The following is a 14759-nucleotide window of genomic DNA, read 5'->3' as shown; positions in this document are numbered from 1 at the left end:
AACTAGAAGTCAAGTTATTTTTTGTTATTCCCAAAACCTGCAAAGACGACACAACTTTTGTCAGGCAGTGTACACACACACAAACACACATAAAAAAATGTAAAAACACACCCCATTACGGTGACAACATTTAAATTTATTGGTGTTTTATCTATAAAGTAATAATATTAAATACTATAATTATATTTTATTAGTAATTATTGAATTCTACTTAAAGCTCAGTTGCACTTTTTTTTAAACTTAAAACAAAATGTTTTAAAAATGTATAATAAAAAAGTATAACGTATACTGTACAAGAGTTGTTCTGGTTTAAAAGCTTCTAAGAGCTGTCTGAAGTGATTTTCTGAAATGAGCATTTTTCTCAGGCTCCTGTATGTATGTACAATATTTTCACTTTTGTGGCAAAGATTAGGTTATTTTCATTGCCTTTAAAGAGACAAAATATAGGCTAATCATAAATACTAATTTTAGAACATTTAAGATGACATTTTTAGGCTTTTCCTTCTAAACTCTTCATATGCAAAAGGTAAACTACTTAAAGGGATAGTTCACTAAAATGATACGTCTGTTGTCATTTACTCATGCTTGTTTCAGATCTTTATGAGTTCCTTTCTTCTGTTGAACTCGAAAGAAGATATTTTGAAAAATGTTGGAAACCTGTAACCATTGACTTTAATAGTATTTATTTGTCCTATTATGGAAGTCAATGGTTTAAAGTTTTCAGTGTTCTTTAAAATATCTTCTTTTGAGATCAACAGAAGAAAGGAACTCATAAAGATTTGAACCATTTGAGGGAGGATAAATAGTGAGTAAATATAATTTATTTTGGTGAACTATCATTTTAAAATGACACCAATTACACTTGCCTTTTTGTTCAGCTATAATTCATGTATGGTCTTTGTCTACAGTTGCGCATGGTGGATGGTTAAACCAGTTGGTTGTCATTCTCTCATGCATAGCAAACACTCTACCTGTTCTTCCAGTTCTGTTGTGTGTAATCTTTGAGCTGTCATCAACAGGATAAAGAGTCCTTCATTGTATGACATCTGTCTCGTTTGTTAGGAGTCGTTTTAGGTGACCTTGTCCACTTTCAAAATGAGTCTGGAATGGCCCAATGCGTTTTACACATACAGCAGCTCTACAGGACAGTCTCGCTTATTCATAAAACTTGGCGAAGGAGAACGCAGAGTGTTGTGTACTCCAGCTGAGCAAAAGCCTAAACCAGACAAAGAAGCCGCCACCAACAGAGCACAGCCTAATTAAGGAATTCGTTCACGTTTAGAGATGCCTGCTGAACCCATAACTCGTCAGGAGGCTTAAGGAATCAGGAAATGGTGTAATGTGTCAGGTTGAGTCACTGAGAAACTGAAGGAGACATGCTTAGCTGACTCTGAGTAGAAGGTGCTAATAAACTGCACCGGGTCATTCACTTTAACCTCAGCACTGTTTGTTGGGATTTAGTTTATTTTTTTTTATATAGGTCTGCATAATTTAAAAGAGTGTCAAAGGTCAGAGGCTTCTATCCCCAGACTCACTTTTTTGAAGAGACTCATTCTGTTGTAATAGTTCATTTACTTTATTACTACTAGAGTCTAAATTTTAAGATGTTTTTTTAATCATTGTGTATTTTTTGAGGATAATGTTTTTCTTATCGGTTGTCACCACAAAAAGCTTAAATACCACTGGTCCAAAGGTTTTAAAAACAGTACCAACCAAATCTTCATTTATTTGGCCCAGAAATGTTTTTTTTTAATATTTTTTTTATATTTTATATTTTTTTATTATATTATATATTTTTATATTTATATTCCCGACTCCAGTCTTGTTATCCTAAAGGGCACCTATGAAAATCATCTTTTTGTAAGCTGTTTAGACAGAACTGTGTGTACAAGTATAGTTTGTCCACAGTAATATTATATAAACACAATAAGGTTCTTTTTTTAAAGTTTCCTGATATTAAAATAGGATCCAAATCCCGCCCATTTTGAGGCCCACCACAAACGTGACGTAGGAGTGCAGTTTTCCTGATCACCGAATTGATTGAAAGTCGTTTATTAACATGTCTTCATAGTAACCTGTATAGCTCTTTGTGATCACCAATCTTCATCAAATGTGATCAAGAATGAGTTTTACAAGTTTAACATGTTTTTACAACAGTGCATGTTTGTGATAAAGTAAGTTAAATATGGTAAAATGGCTGTAATTAATCACCACAGCTGCATGTCATTACATTTATAAAAGAAGGCGCTTCAATCCCAGTGTGCGCATGTTAGATCAGGTATATTTTGTACATTAACATAACGGATATCCATATAGCAGAGGATATTAACCTGTATCCTGTCACATTTGATGTCCAAAAACTGCATAGTCAAACACGCACGCTGTGTGTGTGTTCGCTGTCTGTGTGCATGAAATTTGTAATGACATTGTGTGTGACTCATCTTTGCAGAAAGGCTTGAATTAACTCAAAACATAAACACAATACATAAATCACAATAATCATTGGTAAAGTTCTTACTGTAGTATTTCTCACAAGCGTTACGTGAGATCTGCTTCTTTCATTTCTGTCACTGTGCTGTTTATCTGACGCTGCAGGAGACGGAGATGCACTCTGACAGACACGTGGGAACAGTTTGGCGGGGAGAACCAGAATTAAAGGCAAACGCAACTTAAAAACAGCTACAGTGTGTTTAGAGCAGAACATATATATAATAAATAATCTAATAGGTGTTTTGAGCTGAAACTTTACAAACATTTTGGAGACACAAAAGACTTCTCTTAAATCTTGAAAAATGGGTAAATTAGGCGCCCTTTAAGATATTCCAAATATTTTTTATGTTTTGTTGAAAGTTGAATTCAATGGAAAGCTTATCTGAATTTATCTGAAATATAAATTTTTTGTGACATTACAAATGTCTTTATTGTCACTTTTGATCAAATTAAACCACATCCTTGTCAAAAAAGTATATTTTTTTAAAGAAAAAAAGGTGTCTGATTTAAAGCTTTTTAATAGTAGTGTATAATGTTATAAAGATTTTTTTTATTTCAGGTAAATGCTGATCTTTAGATTTTTCTATTTGTTAAAGAATCCTAAAAAAATAATTCACTGTTAATTAATTTTGAATTGTGCATGAAGGGACATGGTGGCTCAGTGGTTAGCACTGTCGACTCACAGCAAGAAGGTCGCTGGTTCGAGTCCTGGCTGGGCCAGTTGGCATTTCTGTGTGGAGTTTGCATGTTCTCCCCATGTTGGTGTGGGTTTCCTCCATGTGCTCCAGTTTCCTCCACAAGCTCAAATACATATGCTATAGGTGAATTGAATAAACTAAATTGGGTGTTGTGTGAATGTGAGAGTGAATGTGAGAGTGTAAGGGTGTTGCCCAGAACTGGATTGTTCCTGGAAGGGCATCTGCTGTGTAAAACATAAGTTGGGTAAGTTAGCGGTTCATTCCGTTGTGGCAACCCTTGATGAATAAAGGGACTAAGCTGAAGAAATGAATGAATGAATTGTGCACATGGCCAATGTGAGTCATTGCAAAAAAGTATTTCATTACAACAGCAGTAATAAACAATAAATTCTGTGGGTTTGCAGGTTCATCCATAATGTCCTTCTGTTTTGTTTTCTCTCCAGAACCATGTTACAGCCAATAAGGAGAAAGAGGAAGTGGAAGCAGCACGAAAGGTTTCTGAGAGCCAGACAAGCCGTCTGTCTCAGGAGATTGAGAGACTGCGCAAGAGGGCACAGGAGCTGGAGAACGAAGTGGCCAAACTCAACCGCATTATTGATGAAGCCAAACTGCAGGAGAGCCGGCTGGGGGAGAGAGCCAGTAGACTAGAGGTGCCTTCAGATTTCCATTTGTTTGATTGTGGGGAGAAAAAAATCTTACATTTTTAATACCCCTAACAGCAGTGGCTGAGAGAGCTCTCTGAATTAAAGGATTTTATTGAAAATAGGCTCATTTTACAAGTCCCCTAAACTTAAACATAAATCATTTAATTTTATTAGACCATTAAGTAAAAAATAACAATGTTTTGCTAATTTTGCTTGATTTTTTGTAATATCATTATGCCTGCTGCAGCCATGGTATGGCAGCAAAGTTTCTTGATTATTATGCTGGAGTTAGATTATAGTTCCTAGACATGTCAAGCTACTGTAGAAAATAGCACTTTTTTATTTCTGTCAATCTTAGTCTGTGGTGTAACTACAAAAAGATCAAACTTTAAATAGGAATATTATTAAACTTATTATCAAAATTAAAATGATCAAAATGATTTTCCCCCCCCAAAGGATATGTTAATGGTTGCATAAATCTTATTTAATGATTTATGCTAAGGTAAGGTAAACAGGGTTCATACAGTCATGGAAAACCATAACATTTTCCAGGCCTGGTAAAACAGAAAAACCTACAAAGTTTTGGAAAAGTCATTGAAAACGGATATCTGCAGTGGTGTAAAGTAACTAATTACAAATACTCAAGTTACTGTAATTGAGTAGTTTTTCTCAGTAATTTTGTAAGTAGTTTTAAAAATGTGTACTTTTACTTTCCCTTGAGTACATTTTGAGTGCTGTATCTGTACTTTTACTTCAATACTTTCCTTTAACCTGCAGTCACTACTTTATTTTTTCTTCTCTATGGGAATTAGAAAAAACAGTCCTGTAATTCATGTCCAATCTAATCACACATAGAAGGTAAATCGCATCATAATGAACTACCTCAAGACACTTAACATAGCAGCAAACAGTTTGAAAGCATTAAAAGTGTCCAAGAAGATGTCCAAAATGGTTACATGCAATGACCCAGAGACTGTTCAGATGCATATCACTGACCAGAAAATGATGGATGTTTACTGAATGAAAAATAACATTTTAATCACCAAACCTATTTAGAAACGGAAAGATAATACAAATGAATTCAAGCAAAATATTCCAAAATAAATTACAACCTACAAAATTTCAACTAATTTTTTCCATTTGTTTGCTTCTCTTGATTCTTCCTCTTTAAAATTTGTATTTAATATTTTTCTATAACATACACATTTGGCTGTACTAGTTTTTGGACCGTTATGGTAAGTTATTTTGTTAGATAAGCTCCAGATTTGGCTTCAGTACTGACTAATCTAATGTATATGCACAAATATAATATTGCATAAATATTTCCTATTTAAAATAGAGATTTGTGAGGGGTGTACACGCATATGCAGAGCAATGTATGCATTTTCTTAACTCGCAGCAGTTTTGATCTCTCTCAGCCATCGCGCATACTGTAACTACAAGAAATCTTCTGCCACTATATTTTAAATGATGTTCTAATGGTGGCATCAACATGAGACCATTTCCCCAGACGGAGATTAGGATTGTCTTGTCTGGAATTTCATCAGCACAGAGTCTCCATTAACTCTTGCTCTGGCTTAATCTAAGTCTAGACACAGAGATCTGTAAAACATCTGTAATGTGTTTGTTTGCAACTAGAACGAGAATAGACAGTTGGAGGAGTCTCTCGCTGAGGTCAGAGAACAGGAAGAGGAAATGACCCGTGCAAACCGTGCTTTGAGCACTCGCCTAGAGGATGTGCAGGTGAGAACCCATTGCTGGGCTGGAGCTAAGATTGCATGAAATCATTCTTGGATGAGTTATATTAGTTATCTGAGTTTCTTAAGCTCACCAAGATTGAATTTAGATGTGAAAAATGCAGTAAAATTGCATTATTTTGAAAAATGATTACATTTATATGACTTATTCCATTTTATTTCAAATGTATTTTATTTCTGTCATGGCAAAGGTGAATTTATTTGATGTACAGTGTAAATATTTCATGACTTTTTTGTATTTACAGTAGTGTAATAGGTTAATTTATAAGTGAAACTAAATTCTTTATATCTTTTGAAGTGTATATGTTGTTTCATTGAGGTCCCGAATTATCTTAATCACAATTAATCAGGGTAGCATCACTATTTCAATAATTGACCTAAGGATAGTCATGTTTTGTGTTAAATAACCACTTTCCCATCACTAGAGAAACTTGACCAAAATGACTCAAGAGCACCACGAGCTGCAGGAGCGACTGAAGGAGGAGAAGAGTCAGAAAGAGCAGTTCAAAAACACCAAGAACGAGATTGAAGATGAGAGGAGGCTACTGGACCGCACTGTGGAGAAACTCCAGCGGGAGGTGAGAAAGACCTGAGATAAACTTAAACATCTAAAAAATAAGATTTTAGTCTATGCTTTTTCGTTTGCATTCATTGAGAAGCACACAACTTAGTTTTGCTTTGTCCTGCTGGTTGTTTTAATGGGTATTCTGTGTCTGTGTAGATGAATGACATTGTGGAGGCGTCACAGAGCTCAACTCAGGAGCTCCAGGAGCAGATAGACATGTATAAAGAAAAGAACCGAAGAGAGATGGCAGAGCTGCAGAAACAGCTGAGAGAGGGAGGCTTAGAGCTAGAGAAATCACGCCTCACTGCTAAGACGCTTCAGGAAGAGGTGGGTGAAGGAAGATCTTTATATTAGCAAAGTTTTGCATGTTAAAATCAGCGCGAACTAGAAGTTGCTGAGATTTTTGTTATAGTATGTTGATGTACTTTGAGCTGAAACAGAATATTGAGTTGGTGGCAGGGCTTTCTTTTTATGCATCATTCACTTATAGCAAATTATCCGTCAGAAGTGTTTGGTAAAGAATATTGTGACTGAAGCTGTCAAACTGGCAAAAGTGAAGGACTGCTGCTCCAAATGCTCAAGCAAATGGTCTGACTTTGATAGAAAATTACCAAAACAGACATTTTCTTCAGTGCATTAACTTGCACAGATTTATTGTCCATCCAAAGAATAACAATGTGCACTAACAAAATAAACATTATACATTTTCATTTCACATGGACTTTAAAAAACAAAGCAGATCACTTCCTGAAATCCAGTAATTTACTCATTTTACTGAGCCACAACTACAATAATAGAGAGAAAGAAAAAATAATGCTACTTATATACCTATATTTTAAGGTCTGGAGTCCATTTAAAAAACTTGAGCTCTTAAAAATCAGTAGTTTCTTATGTATTGTCACTGTCTTTATTGCTTTAACAGAAATCGGTTCTAAAGCAAATACAAAATGATTGTTTATATAATATCCATGAATATCACCATAAAATGAAAATTTTAATTGTAACCAATTAGACTTTTGTTCATCTTCTGAACACAAATGAAACCTGAGAGATGTATGTCTCTCCTTTGAAAGTCCATTCACCTAAAAGTCTTTCCAACGGATATAAAGAGAAGAAAAAGTTAATCCATTTGATTTGAGTGATGTGTTAAGATTTTTTCATTAAAATATCCAAAACCCACTAGAACATTGTTATGTTTTTGCTGACTAACAGAATGTTCTTAGATTATCCCAAATTGTTCAAAGATTGTTCCAATCTAGAATCTAAGTGTTTTAACTAGTAAGGCCCTGTCCTGTATCACAATACTAATGACATACAAAACAGGGGAAACACCAAAGATGCTTTTAATGTGTTGTGAATTTTATTAGACTGCACAGAGCAGCATGATAACAGAGTCTTGAAATGTATTTAATGACATTGATGTAATAAAACAGCTTCGCTGTTTTCAGTTCTGAATCACTCTCATCAGCAACAACTTCAACTGTTTTGTTTTTCTATGACCACTTTCAACATTATTTAGCTTCAAACTATGATAATAATTAATACTTCATTCATGAACATGATTTCTGCTGGAGTCTGGATTTAAAGGATGATAACAACTCCCATGAATACATACTCAGACACGTTTGTTGAGAATACATACATACATACGGTACATACATACAGTTGAAGTCAGAATTATTAGCCCCCCTAAATTATTAGACCGGTTGTTTATTTTTTTTCCCAATTTCTGTTTACTGGAGAGAAGATTTTTTTCAACACATTTCAAAACATAATAGTTTTAATAACTCATTTCTAATAACTGATTTAATTTTATCTTTGCCATGATGACTAGATATTTTTTAAGACACTTCTATACAGCTTAAAGTGACATTTAAAGGCTTAACTAGGTTAATTAGGTTAACTAGGCAGGTTAGGGTAATAAGGAAAGTTATTGTATTATTATGGTTTGTTCTGTAAACTATAGAGAAAAAATATAGCTCAAAGGAGCTAATAATTTTGTCACTAAAATGGTGTTTGAAAAATTAAAAACTGTTTTTATTCTAGCCAAAATTAAACAAACAATACTTTTCCCAGAAGAAAAAAATATTATCAGACATACTGTGAAAATTTCCTTGCTCTGTTAAACATCATTTGGAAATTATTTAAAAAAGAAGAAAGAAAAGTGAAGAGGGCTAATAATTCTGATTTCAACTGTACATAAATACATACATACATACATACATACATAATGCCCTCAAAAAATGAAAATGACTGTGCCTTTAATCTTTTTAAGCCTTCTGACAGCACACAACTGCATTACATAATGAACAGATTTCATGTAGACTTTTGTTGACGTATGTTTCGATCAGGGATTGTAAACAGAAGCTCAACCATATAGAGAAGCTGGTTGTTGCATGACAAGCAAGCATGTTTAAGCTTCTGTGACCAAACTAAAATGCTTTTAATTTTTTCATAGCGCAAAGGATTGGGGCTGCATACTCCCCAAAACATTTAATTCATTCTTCAAAACCTAGGTATTGTGTCAAAAATTTGACCAGGACCACCAAAATATAAAGAGTATTTGTCACTGTGTAAGCCACATTGCTTTTATTGATTAGTTGTTTATTTATGACGACAGGCAACCATGGAAAATACGGTTTAAAACAAATCTGATATTTGTTAAGAAGAGTACACAGAAAAAGATATATGAACTGTATTTGTATTTATACAGTAAATTTATTTTTGTACAAATGTATCACGTGTCACAAGTGCTGTCTTGCTTGTCCAATTACTGTATTGTATTTTTCATATTTCTTATGTTACCACAAATACACAAAAAGCTACAAAATATCATCCATGAAAAAAATGACACTTTGTGGACATTCTGTCGCTCCTGTTGCCCTTGCCAGAGATTATACTCTGCATGTTGCTGCACTTCAGAATTTTGAATGTAGTGATATATATATATATATATATATATATATATATATATATATATATATATATATATATATATATATATATATATATATATATATAGTTTGGTATATGATAAATAAATAACGCAAATTGTATTGCAACTAGAGGTCATTTACCAGTTTAACTGATGTTACAAACAATGTCAGTATCAGATATTTATGATGTAAACGTGTGTCATCAAATTTTTGATAACTGAATAATCAGTTTTAAGTGTGATGGCTTACATGATGAAAAATTAGTGAGAAGTTGTGAAGAGTTTGAGAATCGACCCATCAGATTTGATCAACAAGTCATATGCAATTAGCTTTTGTCCAAATTACAGACAATTGTACTTACTGTTTGCACACGTGCACTACAGCTTCTCCAATTTGCTTAAATCGATAAGAAATGGCACTCTGGAGTGAACAATAAGCGAAATGTTCAGAGATCTAAATTTTTTGTTCTAAAAAGTAAAAAATTCAATCAAAAATTGAGTCAAAGCAATTAAGAAAAACTAAAATAATTTCACCAGATAAATTGAATAGCTCTATTTGAAAAGATTAAATTTTTTAGATGGACTGGGATGCTCAAGTCTTTTTCTAAGCACTGCATCTGCATGAATTATAATGAATTACAAGAAAATATAAATGCAACAGAGCAAAGATGAAAGTCAAATAAACAGTGCTTAATGGTTTTTGTAGAGTCTAGCAGTAGATACAGAAATTTAAAAATAAAACATGAAATGATATGGTCATCATTATATAATTGTTAATATAAGTTTTATTATATATCTCATAATTTTTAATAAATGATCAAAATCCTGCAATGTGATATTGATTGATGCTCAAACTATAAGTTTTGCAGCCATACAGTGATTAACTAAATTTGTGTTTTAAGATGCACTTTTTTTATAGGTTTGGAACAGTATGAGTGAAGTAAATATTCTTTTTTAGGAGCTAATTCTTTAGAAAAAAAAAACATTTGTAGTTGTCAATTTTAGAATGAAGAACAGGTGGTGGAACCTGGTATTTAGCATTTTTATTTAGCATTTTATTAGTAAGATCATCCAAACTAAACATTGACAGGCTCAGCTGTGTTTACTCTCTAGTGTTTTAGCCCTTATGCTCAGACTTTGTGCTCTATTTGTCCAACAGCACCAAAAAGTCATGTAAATATGGGAGAAATATCTAACCAAAGTGAAGCTTGCTTTTCTTTAAAACAACTGCCACATGTTTGTGAAGAAGCATAACAGTCAGCGGATTTGTATTTCAGTGTAAACTTCATCAGATGCCATGTTTAACAGATTTTGCATAACTTCCATGTTATTTGGCTGATGTTCCTCTCAGTGGAGATGAAAATCATCATATCAGCTCAGAGTTAAACCTCTGTTAAACCGGAATGTTCTTCGCTTGCATTAATCATCGGTCGACATTCTTTTGGCAGATCAGATTTTTCAATCATTCCAGATCTTATTTAAAGTCCCGGTTTAACCTTTCAGTTTATGTACTCAACAGCCCTGAGTGGGACTGACCCCTGACCTCTGCTGTTATGTGTTTTTAACCCTGTCAGCACTATGGCATTTGAGGAATGTTATTGTTTGATATGGGAATCGGCTGGTATTGGTCACCCTGTGAATGAGGACCTGTGGAATGGTGAGGTCTGGACCCAACCCCCCCACCTCATTAACACTTTATGAGCTGAAAACAAGAGTGTAATCTGGCCCACTTTCTCTGCTCACTGACTCACTGTAAAGCCCAATGCGTATTTCAGCTATCTGTATTTTGCACACTGTCTCTGTGGCAAAGTTTTCATGGACATACATGCACACTGCCTGTGCACACTTTTCTGTTTGTGCAGAACTCTTCACATACACTATTGTGTATGTCAAACTTGAGAACATGTCAAACTCCTCCATCTGCCCTCTCCTGTAGTTGGGTATACTTTGAAAGCTGTATGGACATGGCTGTGTATGAGACGTAGCAAAATTCAGAAAAAAGGCCACAATATACTTATGTGACATTGAAAAAATGAATTTAAATAAACTTTTTTGGACCAGATTTTAGTCTAAATGACTTTTAATCAAAGGTCTAAATGAAGTTTGTGTTAAATAGAATCTACACTCACCGGCCACTTTATTAGGGACACCTGTCCAACAAATTTCTCATCAGCCATTCACGTGGCAGCAGCTCAATGCATTTAGGCATGTAGACATGGTCAAAACGATCTGCTGCAGTTAAAACCAAGCATCAGAATGGGAAAGAAAGGACATTTAAGTGCCTTTGAACATGGCATGGTTGTTGGTGCCAGGTAGGCTGCTCTTAGTATTTTTAAAAACGGCTGATCTACTGGGACGCACAACTATCTCTAGGGTTTACAGAGAATGGTCTGAAAAAGAGAAAATATGCAGTGAGCGGCAGTTCTGTGAGCGCAAATGCCTTGAGGTCAGAGGAGAATGGCCAGATTGGTTCAAGCTGAAAGAAAGGCAACAGTAACTCAAATAACCACTCATTACAACCGAGGTCTGCAGAAGAGCATCTCTGAACGCACAACACATCCAACCTTGAGGCAGATGGGCTACAGCAGCAGAAGACCACACCGGGTGCCACTCCTGTCAGCCAAGAACAGGAAACTAAGGCTACAATTCACACAGGCTCACCAAAATTGGACAATAGAAAATTGGAAAAACATTGCCTTGTCTGATGAGTCTTGATTTTTGCTGCCATTTGAATGGTAGAGTCAGAATTTGGCATCAACAATATGAAAGCTTGGATCCATTCTGCCTTGTATCAACGGTTCAGGCTGGTGGTGGTGGTGTAATGGTGTGGGGGATACATTATTGGCACACTTTGGGCCCATTAGAATCAAAATTGAGCATCGTGTCAACCCCACAGCCTACCCAAGTATTGTTGCTGACCATGTCCATCCCTTTATGACCACAGTGGACCCATCTTCTGATGGCTACTTCCAGCAGGATAACGGGCCATGTCATAAAGCCTGAGTAATCTCAGACTGGTTCTTAAACATGACAATTCTGTTCTCATATGGCCTCCACAGTCACCAGTACTCAATCCAATAGAGTACCTTTGGGATGTGGTGGAATGGGAGATTCGCATCATGGATGTGCATCTCTGAGGAATATCTCCAGTACCCTGTTGAATCTATGCCACGAAGGATTAAGGCAGTTTTGAAAGGAAAAGGGGGTCCAACCTGGTACTAGTAAGGTGTACCTAATAAAGTGTATAAGTTGTGTCCTCTACAACAGTGACAAAATTTGCATTAAGGCTATATAAACATCCAAAGCTAGCATTTTTTACACTTCCACCTAAATGGATCGACCAATTTTTTCACGTGACCTCATACTTCAGTTTCTCATAAAATTTTCTGACCAATCAAATGCTCTCTAGAATCTGACATGCCCCGCCCCTTTCAAGATGCTTTTGCTATGTGCACTTGAGCTCAACCACTCTCTCTAGCTGAGCTGTGTGATGATAGTAAATGCTATTGGCTGTTTTTTTTTTTTTTTAAAGGGGGGGTTGAGCTCTGTCCCACTCTGTCTTCATGTTTCCATGTTTCAGTTCAAATTTCGTCATGCATTGAACACAAATGCACATTCCAAAACACTTTACTAGACATTTAATTATTATTTTGCCCTAAGCGAAGAGCAAAAATTGCCTTAATTGATGTGCAGAGTAGAAGAAAGTATCAGGAAGAAATATACATAGAAAAACAGAGTAAAGAGAAGAAAGGAGATGTTAGCATGGTACCTCCTCTTCTGCACAGCTGTGTGTGAGGAAGTGAACGATACAGGGTTCCTGTGGGGAGTGTCGGGTCTGAGCGACGACCCGCTGACTCCTCATCCTCCCAGTATTCCTCCTCTTACACTCATTCTCCTCTCCTCTTTCAGATCATGACCTCACTCTTGCAGCTGTTTCCTTTGCTGCTCACTTCTGTAAAACATCAAGACTCACTGTGTGTGTTTGTTACATGCGGTGATCACATTAACACATTTTATCCTCTGGAGGAAGGAAGGATTATAATAGACTTTTACTAACCTGCTGTTTCTTTAAAATGATAGGGAAAGCTAAAAATCATTTGTTACTTCATTCTTGACAAAAGCAGCATCTGGTGGTCAAAAATGTAACTGAAGGTAAAAGACAGCAAATATTTAGTTAGTGCACCCAAAAAAGAAAGTTTCCTCACCATTTACTGAAGTGGTTCTAAACTTTTATAATTTTTCAGTCTTCTATTGAACATAAAACAATATGCTGGAAAAAAAGCTTTTGACATCATAGTAGGAGCAAAAATACTTTGGAAGTCTCTGGCTTTCTCCCCGACATTCTTCAGTGTATCTTACTTTGCGTTCAACAGAAGAACGAAACAGTTTTGGAACAAATAGAGGGTGAGTAAATCATGGCAGGAGGTTTGTTTTTGGGTGAACTATCCCTTTAATCTTGCCACACAACACAAATATGATACCATGTGCTCACTGACTCACTGTAAAGCTCCAAAGTGTACTTTAGCTATCTACATTTTGCACACTGTCCTTGTTTTTATGGACATCAACTTTTCTGTTTGTACAGAACTCTTCACATACACTATTACACATGTAAGATGAATGTTCAAACAGAACAAATCCACTCAGTGGTACTGTGTACATGTGAAACTCCTCCATCTGAGCTCATCTGTAGTTGAATATACTTTGAAAGCTGCAAGGACATGGCTGTGTATGAAGCATAGGAAAAAAATAGAAATAAAAATGCACTATACTTCTAGAATACACTTCTAGTGAAATGAAAAAAAAATCATATCTTAACTTTTTTTTGACCAGACTTTGAATGAATGACTTTAGTTTCTGAATGACCACACCATTTTAGTCAAAAGCAGGCCTAAATTAGGTTTATATTGAGGTTTGTATTGAGTTTGTATTAAGATAATTTCAGGAGTTCAAACCCCTTGTTAAAGTGACCTTCCTGATTAAATTCAGATTAATTTCCTTTGTGCTATCCGTCAAGGTCAAAAATTAAAAAATGAAAATGTAAACATGGGAGAGCTGATAATTATAGAAGTTCTAAGAGGCCATGCATTCAAATTCTTGTTTCTCTCTTGTTTTGTTGGGATCACGACTTAATTATCTCATGATCTTGACATCTTGTTTTCTTGTGACCTCGACATAACAAAAAGTTACTTTATTTTTCTTTTATTTATTTGTGTATTATTATTATTATTAGTAGTAGTAGTAGTAGTAGTAGTAATAGTGTAGTAATGTGTGACCACGCCACCATTAATTTTCAGATGTACATTCCGGCCTTTAAAACAGAACATTCCTCATGTAACCTAATGATTGTTTATGATGAAGGGGCAGCATGAGTGTTAAGCCTAGAGCAGTGAGTCTGCACCCGCCCTGCAAACATGAGGAGAATAGCCTAACTGCAGACGTGCATTAGTGGAACACGTTAAAGGCGTTCAGAACAGCCATAATAAACAGCGCAAACGGTGGAGCTCATGAATAATATACATTCATGATTATATTTATTATAATAATATTCCCTCAACTGTTACCATATTAAAGCAACTCTATATGGCGCAAAATAAGTTGCTGCATGTATGAAATAAATTATGAAGAATGATGAAGAACCTGCTTTTGCTTTGATCCTTTGCGCAAGTT

The 14759-nt window shown here is 35.2% G+C and overlaps 2 protein-coding genes across 2 annotated transcripts in view; both read left to right on the top strand.

Moving 5' to 3' along the window:
- The window catches only part of cgnl1 (cingulin-like 1), a 67480-nt gene that overhangs the window by 31900 nt on the left and 20821 nt on the right, over positions 1 to 14759 (top strand). The window contains exons 9-12 of the mRNA XM_087261870.1: positions 3632 to 3838; positions 5471 to 5575; positions 6015 to 6167; positions 6311 to 6481. Coding sequence (XP_087117996.1) covers positions 3632 to 3838; positions 5471 to 5575; positions 6015 to 6167; positions 6311 to 6481 — 636 coding nt within the window. The remainder of the gene's footprint in view (positions 1 to 3631; positions 3839 to 5470; positions 5576 to 6014; positions 6168 to 6310; positions 6482 to 14759) is intronic.
- Positions 2383 to 14759, top strand: part of myzap (myocardial zonula adherens protein) — a 75442-nt gene continuing 63065 nt past the window's right edge. The window contains exon 1 of the mRNA XM_087261887.1: positions 2383 to 2428. The gene's annotated coding sequence lies outside the window, so the exon portion shown is untranslated. The remainder of the gene's footprint in view (positions 2429 to 14759) is intronic.

Source organism: Danio rerio, chromosome 7 (genome assembly GCF_052040795.2).
Source record: "Danio rerio strain M-AB ecotype USA chromosome 7, GRCz13ab, whole genome shotgun sequence".
NCBI classification, from domain to species: domain Eukaryota; kingdom Metazoa; phylum Chordata; class Actinopteri; order Cypriniformes; family Danionidae; genus Danio; species Danio rerio.
The sequence above is the reverse complement of the archived record's forward strand: the minus strand, read 5'-3'. Positions and strand labels throughout refer to the sequence as shown.